This window comes from Passer montanus, unplaced genomic scaffold, assembly GCF_014805655.1.
Source record: "Passer montanus isolate IOZ18808 unplaced genomic scaffold, ASM1480565v1 scaffold19, whole genome shotgun sequence".
Classification (NCBI taxonomy): domain Eukaryota; kingdom Metazoa; phylum Chordata; class Aves; order Passeriformes; family Passeridae; genus Passer; species Passer montanus.
In genome coordinates, this window is record NW_024366480.1 from 3,767,840 (window position 1) to 3,781,813 (window position 13,974).

Below are 13,974 nucleotides of genomic sequence, written 5' to 3' on the forward strand. Positions count from 1 at the left end.
GGGGTCTCAGTAAAGTTTCTGTAGTTGAATGTCCGCACAACAGGAAACTCAGCAGTTGGGACCAATTAGCACCCTTACAGCAGTCTGCACAGAGAACCTATAGTCTGACTGGGGATGGAGGCACAGCTACTTTCTTACCTTCCTAAAGACAGTCTGCACAGAGAACCTATAGTCTGGGGATGGAGGCACAGCTACTTTCTTACCTTCCTAAAGGTGCTTTGCATGGACCAGAACATTTAATAAACACTTAACGATAAAAGATGCAAAGAACGAGGCTTCAACTCAAATTTGTTTAGATGTGAGAAGAGAGGATCCACTCAGAAACCAGAAGTACCGTGATTTCTTCCTCCTCTTTGTTATATACATGTGATGCTTTTCTCCCTGGAAGGTTGTCACTTAGTGGATGATGCTGTATTTTCATTTCCTCTGGCCAAGTCATGAATAACCTAAATGTCAGGTAGCTGCAAAAATTTCTGCTGCATAGAGGAGAACAAGAGAATATTGTGTAGTGACCATAAGAGTGTCATTCACCACTGAATCATACTTTCTGAAAACATTTTTCATCAGACTTAACTGATGTCTATGTAGCAATTAAAGATTTCTGGATTTAGCAGCATGTGCCCTCAACTTAATTACAGGCAGCATTTCCATGAAATGATATGGCAAGATTTTTTTCACAGCTCCATCCTTTATTTCTGCTTGCCCTTAATACATGAGCAATGAAACCATCTGTACCAATTTTGAAAGTGCTATCAGTGCAGGATACGGGTGAAGCACTTTATAGTTTACCAGGCACAGATGCTGAGGTGTAAATAGCCTAACTTTGCTAGGATATCAGGAGGAATGAGGATTTCTTGGCTCACGATGTAGTGATTCATTAAAATGGTCTCCAGTTATTTTTACAGAGGCAGCATTAAAAGTGGTATCACATTTACAAGTCAGTGATATGAGTCTGCCATAGAAAACAGCCGCAAAGAATTTTATTGGTTATTTGAAAAATATGTACATGAGTGAATCTGAAAAGATTGTAACCAGAGCTGGCAAAAACCTTTTCAAAGAAAATCTCAGCTAGTTAATGGTTCTGTTTTAGGATTTCCTCTGTAATACTTTTTCTAGTATGTTCATTCCTTTAAAGAAAAGGAGAGGGGATTGCTTCCTTTGTTCCATAAAGCACAATATAAAGGAAGGTTTAAAAAGCCTGCTTTTCTTTACCTCCCTCATAACCCAGTTTCTGCAGTACATGTAGAAGGTAATACATTACTGCATAAAGACCACAGAAATTTGAAGAAATTGAGAAATTCACTGCCCTTCATTCCTATAGTTAAGTTGCTGATAAATTACTTATTTTTAATTCATTATTTTCTTTTGAAGAGGAAGTTAAGGTACTGTTTGCCCTAGTTCATATTTCACTTTTTGAAGATTCATTTGGGTGAAAAAGATACGAAGAAATTATATAAATAGGTCCTGCAATAAAGAAATTAAATCATTGAGTCAATGTGCAACGTCAGCCAAAAAAACCTAACAAAATACTGGACATCTGGATGAAGATGGAGAATATGACAGAAGAAGCATTTCACTTTTGTAGAGAACTGTAGTAGTTCCACTTCTTGGGTGCTTCATCGAGTACTCAAGAAGGCCATAGTGAAGTTACAGAAGTAGAGAAGGGATACTAAAAAGATTGAAGATGCTGGAGCACCTTTGTGAGAAGAGACTGAAAAGGCTGGGATTTCCGTGTCTTAAGAGGAGAAGGCTGTGATCATAGTTTGCAGTTATAGCAACACTAATCAAACTGAATATGGGCCTGAACAATTAATATGCTACAAGAGATTGGGGGAAAGCAATGTTACTCTGAGAAGATGGTTTAAAACTTTTTTTTTTTTTAATATTTTTTTTAAAAAATTGCCCCTGAAGGTTGTGGAGAACAGACACTGTCAGTGTGTTCAGAAAGGAAGTGGATGAATTCATGGACAAGAAGCCCAGAAATGGTTACTAAAACAACCACACAAACATGTACCCCCTGGCATCCTACATGGAGCAGCTGTAGATGCCTGGGGAGGAGGAGAGGAGCAGATTGCAAGAAGTGGACAGAGTTTCTGGTATTTCTTAGCAGAGTTTCCTCCTGGTGCTATTGAGAACAGTGTATGGGCTGGGTGGGTTAGGAATCCAACCAAGCTGGACATTTCTTATGTTAGCTCCTGTATGGAGGAGAGCAGAAACTCTACTGCAGCACCACAGATGGAAGTGTTAGTTATGCTGTGGAAGCTATGCAGGGTGAATTAATAACTCTAACCTTCATATGAATCTACGTAATTAGTTGTATATCTATTATTATTGAATTTTTTCAGGTTGGTTTTTTTGCCACATGTTTTAGTATATGCTTCCCACCTCCTCACGCTTTTGATAGGATTTCTACTTGCTTCATGAGCAATATTGAAAGTGGTTTTTACTGAAGTACTTCTTTGTCTTGGGATATCTCTGTCTCTTGAGCTGGGACAATAAGGTCTCTGGACACAGCCTTGCAACTTTTTATTTCAGTCTTGCACTATTTTTGTTTGTCAGTGGTGTATGTTTTCTTATTGAAATATTTCTTTCTACATGCAATGATTTCTTATGTGAAACTGTATGAATGTCACAGCCAATACCCTATGTAGCCTTGGTAAGCTAAGAACACATACCCCTCACTGAGATAGTCTTTAGATAGTTTTGATATTTCTATTAACTTTGGTGTTTTATATTAGGCAGCTGACTTCCATGACTCTTAAGAAAAAAATTTTTCTGCAATATATTTTTCAATACATTTCAGATTATAATTTCCATTTAGTCTTTTTATGATTGTGTAGTGGATTATTATTATGTTCTATTTCATCTAATTACAGTACAAAGTTTTAGTGACAAAGGTGACTTTTTGAGTGTCAGTGCTCAAAACTGGAAAACTATTATAACTAGGCTTTTATTTACAATACATTATTTCATAGGTATATGGGTTTATATTAATCTATAAATTTCTTATAAATTCTTTAAAGTTTTTTTAAATGAAGAGTTTAATTTTTTAAAATGTTTTCTAAGCCTAGAAATCCTTACTGATTTTTTCTTTTTTTTTTTCTCTTTTACTTTTTTTGGCTCTTCAGCTATTGTGAGTCATCATTTCATTGGAACAGACACCTGCTGTGTTTTCATGAGTGATTACTGTGTTAACTTGGCAGATTTTTTTTTATAATTCTCTCTTTTGACATCATGTTTATGTAGAGATTTTTTGCTGTGACTGAAGTGGAAATAGCTGGAATATGGATATCAGAAGTTAATATAACATTTTCCTTTGCAGGTTTCCAAGCAAGAGCAGAAGAAGATGGATGTGGCTGATGGAGGAACAGTTGAAACTTCTTCCCGTTACAGCGGGGCACAGGACAGTGGGATTGGCAGTGACAGTGTTAAGATCAGGATCATTCAGATCGAGCAGCACAGTGGCACCAGCCAGCACCGCATTGCCCGTCCTTCCCGCCAGTCTTCCATCGTGAAGAATCTCAACTTCATTCCCTTTGACATTTTTGTTACAGCAAGTCGAATCTCATTGATGACGTACTCGTGCACTGCCTCACCTAAATCAAAATCAGTGCAAGATCAGAAAGATGGTGAGAAGATAAGTAAAAGCTCCTTGAACCTTCCAGAAACAGGCAGCAGCCATGATACCAAGAAGCCCAGTCAGCCATGCATCTCTTCTGTCACAGCAGATGATCTTTTGAACAGTAACCCTCCCCTGTCTGCTGGCAGAAAACCTGGTCTTCTGTCCCTGGAAAGCCTGCACGCTTCCACAAGGTCCTCTGCCCGACAAGCCCTGGGCATAACTATTGTACGGCAGCCTGGGCGCCGGGGGGCGGGGGACATAGAGCTCCAGCCATTTCTCTACCTGGTTCTGTCACAGCCCTCCGTGCTCCTCAGCTGCCACCACAGAAAGCAAAAAGTGGAAATATCAGTGTTCGACGCTGGCCTCAAAGGAGTGGCCTCAGACTACAAGTGTACAGGTAAGAGCATTTAGCATCCAGTCCTGGTTATAACCATGAAAATGATTGCACGTCTCAAAAGTTACAGAGGGTGGTGGAAAACAGCTGAGAGAACTTCAGGACATCTTTAAATATCAGTCGCTAAATATACATATTTTTAGGATTGTACCTTACAGCTGAATCAAGTTGAGTGTGTAAAATGTCTGAAATTAATTAAGATCTAACCTTTTAGCAACCAGCTCATCCTGTTTCTTAGTATTGCTTTCTCATTAATAGGTTGTGGCAGGGATTGTTGCATTGCTGTAACTTATGAAAGTTTTCTAAGGAAGTAAAGGTTGTAGGCCAAGGTAATTTCATAAAGAGCATTTTTTATGACTGAATGTCATAATATTTTCCTATACCAACCTACCAATAAAATGTAAAGATAAACACCTGGTGTTTTGGACATAAGCTGTAAAAAAATTAAGTGATTTTCAAACAGCATCAAGTGATGTCATGTATTTTAAGTTTTCATTCAGTTGAGCAATAGGGTTTTGCAGCAAATTATATCTCTTAAAAATGCCCTTTTTTTAAAAAATTCCATATGCAGAGTTCATAAGGAGAGATGTCAAAGTAGCTCTTCAGTAGAAAATATTCTGAAATATTCTCTTTCTGCCTATCTGTACTGCTGAAGAGAGAAATCAAATTATTGCAATTCATTTGTCTAGCAGTCAGTACAGGATATACTGATTTTATGAGATATATCATTATGGAGTGTTATCCCAAAAAATGTAAATGAGTATGCAGAGTTCCAGGTGAACATACAGCCAGAGTGATATGGGGTTTCAAATTGTTTTCTGAATGAGAGCTGTAGGTATTGCTAGTTTTTCCTTTATGGTATTCCTAGCACAGCAGTTGTGAAAAGTTGTATACTTTTCTGTGCAGCTTTAGCAAATCTTTGCTGAATAAGATTGTATGTTTTGAAAATTAGCATTAACATAATGTGCTTATGCAAAAGACTAAAAATGAAATATTAACTGTTCTCAGAAATCTGAATTGTAGTGGAACTTTTGAGAGGAATTTACAGTGAGAAAGATTAGGCAGTGGAAAAAAAGATACTTAAAACAGGGAGATTTGTTCTCTGCTACATTTTATTAATCCTTCTGGTTTTGTTTTTCTCTGCTGTTCCTGTTCTGTCCTGCCTTGAACAAAACACATTTGTGTCATGAATTTGATTTACTACAGATTCTCATGTGTATTTCTTACGTACTGCATAAAATGTCATTGCAGCAATCAATGTGAAGCAAATTCACAAAGCAAAGCTTCAAGGAAGCTTGGAGTAGGTCTAAGATCCCATCTTCATGAAGTTAGTGCTTTGGAAAGATGCAATAGGACTTTTTCATTTCTCATGTCTGAGTCATTCAAGCGTGTCCTTGGTACAAGCTGCCACCACCAATGAACTGGGCAAGGTTCTGTCCATTCTGCTTGTACAATTAACTCCTGAAGTCTTTCACCATCTTCATGTCTATGGCAGCAATTTTACAAAACACAAGCTGTAATAAAATCTTCTTATAAATTGAAAGTGCATCAGAGGGCACAGAAGCATAGCAAGAAGTCTAAATAATAAAGATAGTAGGAACATACAGCCTGAGAGCTCCTCAGTCACCATGGGTCGCTCACTGGGAGACAAAAGATTAGCCATACACGGGTCTTACCCTTTTCTTTGGCTTTATGTTTCCATATCAGGCAAATATAAAGTGTGAAAGTAGGACTCAGACATTATGTGAAGGCAGCAGTCCTGGTCTCATGCTGCTGCCTTTGTGGGAAATAAATATGTACCTTCCTTGTGTATCACACAGAATCCTGTGCTTGCTGCCAAAGCAGTAGTGCTCTTCTTAAAAGAGTTTGAGAGGTGGGTGCCAAAGTGCTAGTACCTAAAAATACCATCCTAAATGTATTAATAAGTTAATAAAATTAAGGCATGCTTCCAGTTACACACTAATTCACCCAGCAAAGGAGGTAGTATAAAGTTTTTATTGTCTCTTCTTTAGGAAGACCTGCTGTGCTGGTAATCACATCATTTAGGATTAAAGTCGTCATACCACTATAGGGACATGTTAGTTTTGGAAATTTCTATTTTTCATTTCTAACATGTCTTAAAGGGAAAATAGCCATGAACTGTTTTATATCTGTCTATGTGTGTATATATTACACACACTCTATATATTGCATATCATATAATACAGAATAAGGAGGTCTTTGTGGCATTTTTTGTGCTGCTGTGGTTGATTTCATTGCTCACACCAGCTTTTCTTGACATTGTGACTATTTGCTGACAGTTTTGCCTGAAAGACATTTATTGTCCATATGAAGAACAATATAAAGTTTATTTGAAAGAACCAACTTAGTTTCTCTCCTTCTGTACAATACACATGGACTGTATTCCTATATTTCTCTGTGTATCAAGGACTGGAGAGTGAGAAAAAGGCATAAATTGTGTTTAAATTGCAGTGAATGTTGCTAAACCGTATTTCCTCTAGAGAGTTAGCCTCTCTAGATGACTGCTCTTGTGTGTATTCATATGCATGCAACTAACTCTATTATCTAACACAGAATGGTGAAGCTAAATTTAAAAAATATATTTTAACTGATTATAAGAACTGAGGGAGCATATTCCCCCTTGAAAACAAACAAAAAAACAACCTACAAAATCACAGACCTAGTGAAAATATTGTGTGCTTCCCATCTTGTGATGGAGATAGGCAACAGCATAGCAGCAGCTCAAAACTTTGGGCCTATAACATTGCAAATTTTGATCACAGCCTAAAATTGAGACTTGTCTGAGCAAAAGTAAAATTACATTGTTATAAAGTTTTTTGGTAGCAAAAAAACAACCTACGAAATCACAGACCTAGTTAAAATATTGTGTGCTTCCCATCCTGTGATGGAGATAGGCAACTGTTGGGGTGCATTAGTGCAGGCAACAGCATAGCAGCAGCTCAAAACTTTGGGCCTATAACATTGCAAATTTTGATCACAGCCTAAAATTGAGACTTGTCTGAGCAAAAGTAAAATTACATTGTTATAAAGTTTTTTGGTAAGCCTATGGGGATGTTTTCTCATTACTTAAACTAATATGGTTAAACTTACCAAGGTAAGCTATATATTAAATATTTACATTGCATTCAAAACAAGCAAATAAAATCTCCACCATTTCAAGTCATTCTATGTATTCTATGCATTCTACAGCACATACACTGTATAAGAGTATTTTTTGAATGTTTTAAAAGTAGTTTCTATCAATTTTGGTGTGAAATTCTGAAGACTTGAATGCTATTCATTCAACAGCCGTAGATTTAGGTCTTGTGAAATGTTGTGCCATTTCTTACAGCTTTTATAAAAGAAGAAAGTTTACAGTTCTGAAACAAGCCTCAAATTTTTGCAAAGCAGAAGCAAATGCAGAATTCTGTTGAGAAATTAGCAAGGTCTTATTTTTTGGTTGACATAAGTTCCACAAGAAAACTTTACCCTAAAGAAAACCTGGTAATAGTCTGGATCTTGTGCTTTTCATCCCTCACCTCCCAGTGGTGTACTTCTATGAAATGTGTTGTTTAGCTGTAAGTCAACAAAGATTTTCTAGACTTCAGAAATGCTTCTAATAGGTAATTTGATGACAGTCTATTTTATGAACCTTTGTATAAAAGAGAATAATAGTTAGTCCTGGTTTGATGACAGAATTAAGGGTTACTGCTTCATGATGGTTTACTGCTTTGAACATTATGTAGAAATGAAGATTTTATACTGCTATGAAGCCATATGTATTTTATTTGGGACAAGGGTTTTGTTATTAGTTTTGAATAGAGCATAAAATTCACAATCTTGCACATTAAACTATCACTCCCTTTGTGAGACAGAGCATTGTACAGTGGCTGAAACACCAAATTTCATCCAAAGAACTTGGCTCCTCCGACACTGTGTTCTTTATTTCTAGCTTAATTTCTGAAGCATGAAAGAAATAAGAACTTAAGAATTAAATAGGAGGAAATAGGCTATTTAAAATTTCAGTATTCTTAGTTTATTAATTATCAGTCAGTAGCAGCACATTTGCATCAGACCAGTCTCTGTATGTGGGATCATTTGCCTGTGTGGAGCTGAAGACCCAGTGGTTGTGCTTCCTCAGCCTTCTCTACAACCACTTCCACTGGAAAGTCAATTTGTAGAAGGAGGAGACTTAGTAGGTTGAAATGTTAACTCAGTTGTATTAAGGTTGTGCTAAACTGCTTCATTTGTGTTTTGTAATTGCACAGCTTGATTGCAGTTATGTTACTGCAAGGTACAGAAATGTAAAATCAAAGTAAATAAATTAATGGAATAAATTTTAACTCCTTAATAAGTAGCACTAAAAAGGCTAGTTGCTCCTTGAGTTTCCTTGTGAGATTCTGTAAAAATAGACTAAAAGATACTGTAAAATTACTCTTTTTTATTAAATGCTCATCCCATATTTAACAAAAAGGCATCTGCTAACTGTTAGTTTTTTGCCAACAGAGTTTTGGCCATTTTTACTTAAATAAAAGTGGGTGCAATTGTTTTTAATGTAATCTCATAAACTGCTTTTATAAATATTTTTTTAAAATCTTTATTTGCTTTGTTTCAGGTAATGTAATCCAGATACAAAATTGCCTCATTTCCTGACCACTGTGCTCTTGGCATTCTTGAAAAATCTTTTTTCTATTTGTTTGTTTGTTTACTTTCAAAGAGGAGGTTGTGGCGCTCGGTTGTTTCAAGGGAGAGAAATTTCTCAGTAAATATCTGTTATCCATGGAATTTCTTCAACTTCCGCCAACCACTCATTTGCAAGAAACAGTCATTGTGAGGCCATCCAGAATTATTCTTGGTTTTTATTTTATTTTATTTTATTTGACACCCACGCCTTTGATGGCAGGGGGTCCATGAAGAGCAGATGCAGTAGCTAAGACCACATGTAACCTCTGATCTGATGGAAAGCCTTTTCCAGGCTTTTGCGTGAAAAGCAGCGCAGGCTGGCTCTGGCACACAGCCTGATTCACTGCCTCTCCGGCAGCCTGTGCTTCCTACATGGCACAGGGAGGATTTAAGGCTGTTTCCTAGCATGGCACTGAGGGAGTTCTGCTGGAGTGTTCCCCTCTGGGTATATTTATTGTCCAGTTCATCTGCAGCCGTGGATGTGGGGGGAGCAGTGCACCCCCACCCATGAAGCCAGGCTGGCCTGGGAGCGTGCATTCCTCAGCTTACTGCGAGTGCTCCTCTTTGAGCTTCCTGACACAGCACTCGCGAGTACGCTCGCAGAAATGTTTTTCCACTTGTGTTCTTTAAATTCCAGTGGAAACCGTTCTGAAAACAAGACCAAACGTTCCACTTCAGCGTTTCAAATGCAGAGATGATTGCAGCATCATACTGGCTTTGAAAATTGACTGCAGACCAAAATGTGATTCATCCATTGAGAGGAAAGCACACTGCGGTGCTCGCTGGGGCTGGGTGGCGTTCCCGCCGCGCCGCCGTCCCTCACACGCGCTCGGTGGCCCTGTCCCCTGCCCGGGGCTCTGGTCCCTGAGCTCGCCCCATTAAAGCCTCCCAGATGGCCCCTGTGCTCCCTTAGCTGGCCTGGCCGTCAGCTACGAAGAGGAACAAAGACACATTTTGGAGAATGAAAATCTTCAAGATGCAAAATTTCTCCTGCCTTCCTGGTTTCCTTTCCCCTGACTCCCTGTTCTCTTCAGAAGTCTGGGGTTTGCTGTCTGCTGTTTACAGAGGACCAAGGGGACAGCAGTGAAATCAAAAGCTTGCAAATTGAAATCAAGTTTAGGAAGATACTGCATAAACTGAATTTTGGAGCTGAGGTCTGGCTCTCAGCAGGGCTAAAAGTGCCTTTGAAAGTTTGGTTAAATTAAAAAATAGAGATTTTTTTTAAATTTTATTTTAGAGAGGAGGAAGAAGGTAAATGTGGATCTGTTGAAGGTTTCACCTTCTCAGTCTTACAGATTTTAAATTACAGCCTTGTAATTTAAAGTTTTGTTGATCTGTGATAGTTGTCTCACCATTTTTCTTTTGCTGCCACAGACAAATTTTTCACATGGTGTAGAGGATAACATTTCTGGCCATGTTCACTGTTCCTCGCTTCTCAGTCCTTTCTTTTCTCTATCTTGGCTTGCTGTGGAGTAATTCTAGCCTCTCCTTTTACTTATATATGCATCCCCTGGGTTTTCTCCAGCATTTTCTTTATACAAATAACTGCAACTTTAAGTGTTGATTTTTGGGAGAATCATAGAAAATGGAAATGGAAATGACCTATTATAATACATTATTCAGAACCAGTTCCCTGCTGATGCATAATTGTTCCCAATTGTATATTTTATAGTGTTCTGTCAAGTGTATTTTTAAACATTCTGAATGCCTCCATCATTTCCTTGAGAGACAAGAGTCCTTTTTCTAATAGCTCTTCTCATCATGAATTCCTCACTTTTCATTCTAAAATTCCTTTTTTCATGCAGTTTCTTCTCTGTTTCCTGTGATTTTGCCATAGGGATTGATTGACTGATGCTGCTTTATTCCTTTCCCAATTTTTGATCCTATGAAAATGCATGTGCTGTTTTCTACCTTAGAAGATATTTTAATAGGGATACACATCTTTTAGTTGTTTGGCCCTTGAGATATATATTTTTCTTACCCTCATACGTTTTATTTGGAACTCCCCTCAAGTTTTTGATATACACAAGCATAGTCAATTTTTAAACCTCTGGATTTCAGCTTTCTTATCATTACATAAAAGCTGAAAACTGGCATATTTGGCTGGACAGCCAAGTCTGTTACCCAAGTTCCAAATTAACTCTATGCCATGGGCTTGGAAGCACTCAAGCTTGCTCTTTGCATGGCCTTTTGATATTATTACCTCTGATGTAAAATTGCCAGTGCAGTACTCCTGCTTCCAAAATTAGCTCAGTTTCACTTGAACTTAAAAAATGCTTGAACTCAGTAAGACCAGTGCTGGGTTAAAAGTAACAAATTTTGTTGGACTTGTACATTGAGGTTTATTCATGTTGTGTTCCTAATATGTAAATTTTGAAGTACTTATTATTCACATATCCCAGTCCTGCAGTGCCCCAGGTGATGACAGTGCTGCACTCCTTATAGGCATGACAGAGCAAAAAAATCTCCTCAGAGTCCTGTGGTTGCTTTATTTTTTGGTTCTGTGCTTAAGTGCTGCAGGTCCCAGTAGCCTGAGGGCAGTTTGTGTAATAATGAAATATGTCACACAGGGATTTTCTGCTGTGGAAGTTCTTTTCATCAGAGATGTTTTTGGCTTGAAAGAGCAGAAACTTTGAAATAATTATTAGGTATTTAATAACGTAAACACATCTTAGGATAATAAGAATACCTGTAAATATATTCTACAAAAAAAAATGTTCAGCTAAGTGTAGTGTTTTTTTCTGAAAAGCTGGTAGAAGATATAGGTTGCTATATACAGTATGTGATGATATCTTCCAGAAATGAGACAAAATAATTGTAAACACATCTTAGGATAATAAGACTACCTGTAAATATATTCTACAAAAAAAGTGTTCAGCTAAGTGTAGTGTTTTTTCTGAAAAGCGGGTAGAAGATATAGGTTGCTATATACAGTATGTGATGATATCTTCCAGAAATGAGACAAAATAATGGCATGGTGCAGTGTTTTGTACCATATTGGTACACCTAAATGTTCATATTAATGCTTAGAGAGGAACAGTAATTTTGAGATTAATTTAATCAATTCAGTGATGTTCAATGAGCAATATTCAGTCATTTTTACAATGCTTTACACTATATATTCTGCAAAACCTTAAAATGTTAGCTGTTTATGATGTCTACCAACACAAAAAAGGATATATTTTTTATAGATCCAACTCAGAGATCCTTATTCAGAACAGCTACAAATCTGTGTTTTGGGAAAAAAAATATGCACCTTGGTGGTAAAGAGGATGATGATGATGATGATGAGTAACAGTAGTAGTAGTATTTTCAGTATACTAGAAAAATGCCAGACACGACAAGATATTCCTTAAAACAGTTACTATAGAAAAGGGAGCATGCCAGACCACTCTGGTTACTGTAATTAAAAGAAAAGGGTTAAGAATCATAAAAATGTGGAAGTTCTCATGGAGAATATACAAATCTGTTGTATGCAGTGACAGCTCTTAAAAACTGCTGAGAGCTGACTTCATAAATGTGTAGCAGGAATAGAAGGAAGAAAAGGCTGTAATGTATATGCCATACAGTACAAATACTGCTGTAAAGTCATTGCCTGAAAATTGATCAAATAAAAACAAAAGAATGTGCTAACTTTTGATCTTTTCCATATAGATCTAAAGTCATGATCAATTGGTTTCAGTAGGTTCTTTGAAATCACATAAGGGTTCATATGTGCCAAGTTTTATATGAATCACATGATAAGGTCAAGAAACACAAATTCCAAAGCTGGCTTTATATACCCAGTCCACATATGACTGTGATACCACAATACCATATGTTGACTATAACAGTGAGTATGTAAATCCTGTTCCTGAAAGGAATTAATTCAGTAAAACTCAAAGCAATTATAGCAGTTTTTAATTGACTGAAAAGGGGAGAATAGCCTCAAGAAAATCTCCTTAAGTTGAGGATGAGACAGACATTCAATGATTAACATAGCAGACTTGATAATAAACAATGACTGATTATTTATAATTTAAGACCATAATGCCAGAATTGAGAATGCTTACAATGAAGGTCATGAGTCCCTAAAGATTAAAAAGCCTTTTTACCCAACTGTTTTTGCTATGTGTGATATGTTGAAAATTAAGACCAGAATAGCCTTGGATGGATTTAATTTTAATGTACTTCTGTAGTATTACAGACTGATCAAAGGAACACCATTCAAGGTGGCACCCAGGAATAGCTACTGATTAGTTCTTGAGTGAAGCTGCAAAGGGAATCATACAACTGCAATGCTGTCATGCTCTGTTCCTGAGCTCTTGTAGCATTCTGGTTTTTTTGCCTTTATAATTTACCTTTCCATTATTATTTTCTCTCCTGAGCAATGGCAATACAATCTAGTAGCAGGTTTTGAGCACAGATTCTATTGTAAGGAGTCCTTAAGTGTCATTATTTAATCATTAATTAAAGCTGAAATTGTGTGCTATTTACAGTCGTCTCGTTTTATTGGTGTATTTTACTCATATTTTACTTGGTATTTTTGCATGTTTTCTAAATTTTTTGTAATTCAGGCTTTGTCCCCTTGCCCAAGGGTGCATGCATTATTCCACACATGCATCTGTCTGTAAGTGCAAATGCTATGTAAACCAGTTATATTAGGTATAATAGTTACCATATAACATTTCAAATTCTTTAATTTTGTCTAGTCAATTTTGTATGGAGCATTCTGTAATATATCATATTCCTGGAATATAGTTAATGACTATGATGATTATCATCTGTAGATCCTGGGAAGACTCTACCAGAAGCTTTGGATTATTGCAAGATTTGGTTGCATACAGTAGCAGGAGAGGTAGATGCTAAAAGTGGTATTCCACCTCCTCTTATCACTGTGCAAATTAAAGACTTCCTTAATGGACCAGGTAAGTGCTGCACTTTAATCTTTCTTTGCTAATGTAATCTGTTTTTAGATATGCACACATGGACACAGGATGGGGCCCTGATCAACCTGATCTAGTGGAAGGTGCCCTTCCCATGACAGGGGAGTTTGAAAATGTAGTATTGAGGTCCCTTTCAACCCTAATTATTCTATGACTCAGTGATATCAGATAATCAGAAATGTATTCTATTCCTTGCTCACTAATGTGAAATTTTCCTCTGGCAATTACCCTGAATGAAAATGAAAACTGGGGAATGGGCAGTCCTGGACCAGTCATTAGTTTAGGGTCTAATTATTAATTTTCGTCCCACAGTAAGTTTAGAAAGGCTGAATTTGTCAAATTTCCAGCAG

At 37.1% G+C, this 13,974-nt stretch overlaps 1 protein-coding gene across 1 annotated transcript in view; it reads left to right on the forward strand.

Moving 5' to 3' along the window:
- The window catches only part of VPS13B (vacuolar protein sorting 13 homolog B), a 423,217-nt gene that overhangs the window by 302,293 nt on the left and 106,950 nt on the right, over positions 1–13,974 (forward strand). The window contains exons 32-33 of the mRNA XM_039705990.1: positions 3,323–4,019; positions 13,469–13,606. Coding sequence (XP_039561924.1) covers positions 3,323–4,019; positions 13,469–13,606 — 835 coding nt within the window. The remainder of the gene's footprint in view (positions 1–3,322; positions 4,020–13,468; positions 13,607–13,974) is intronic.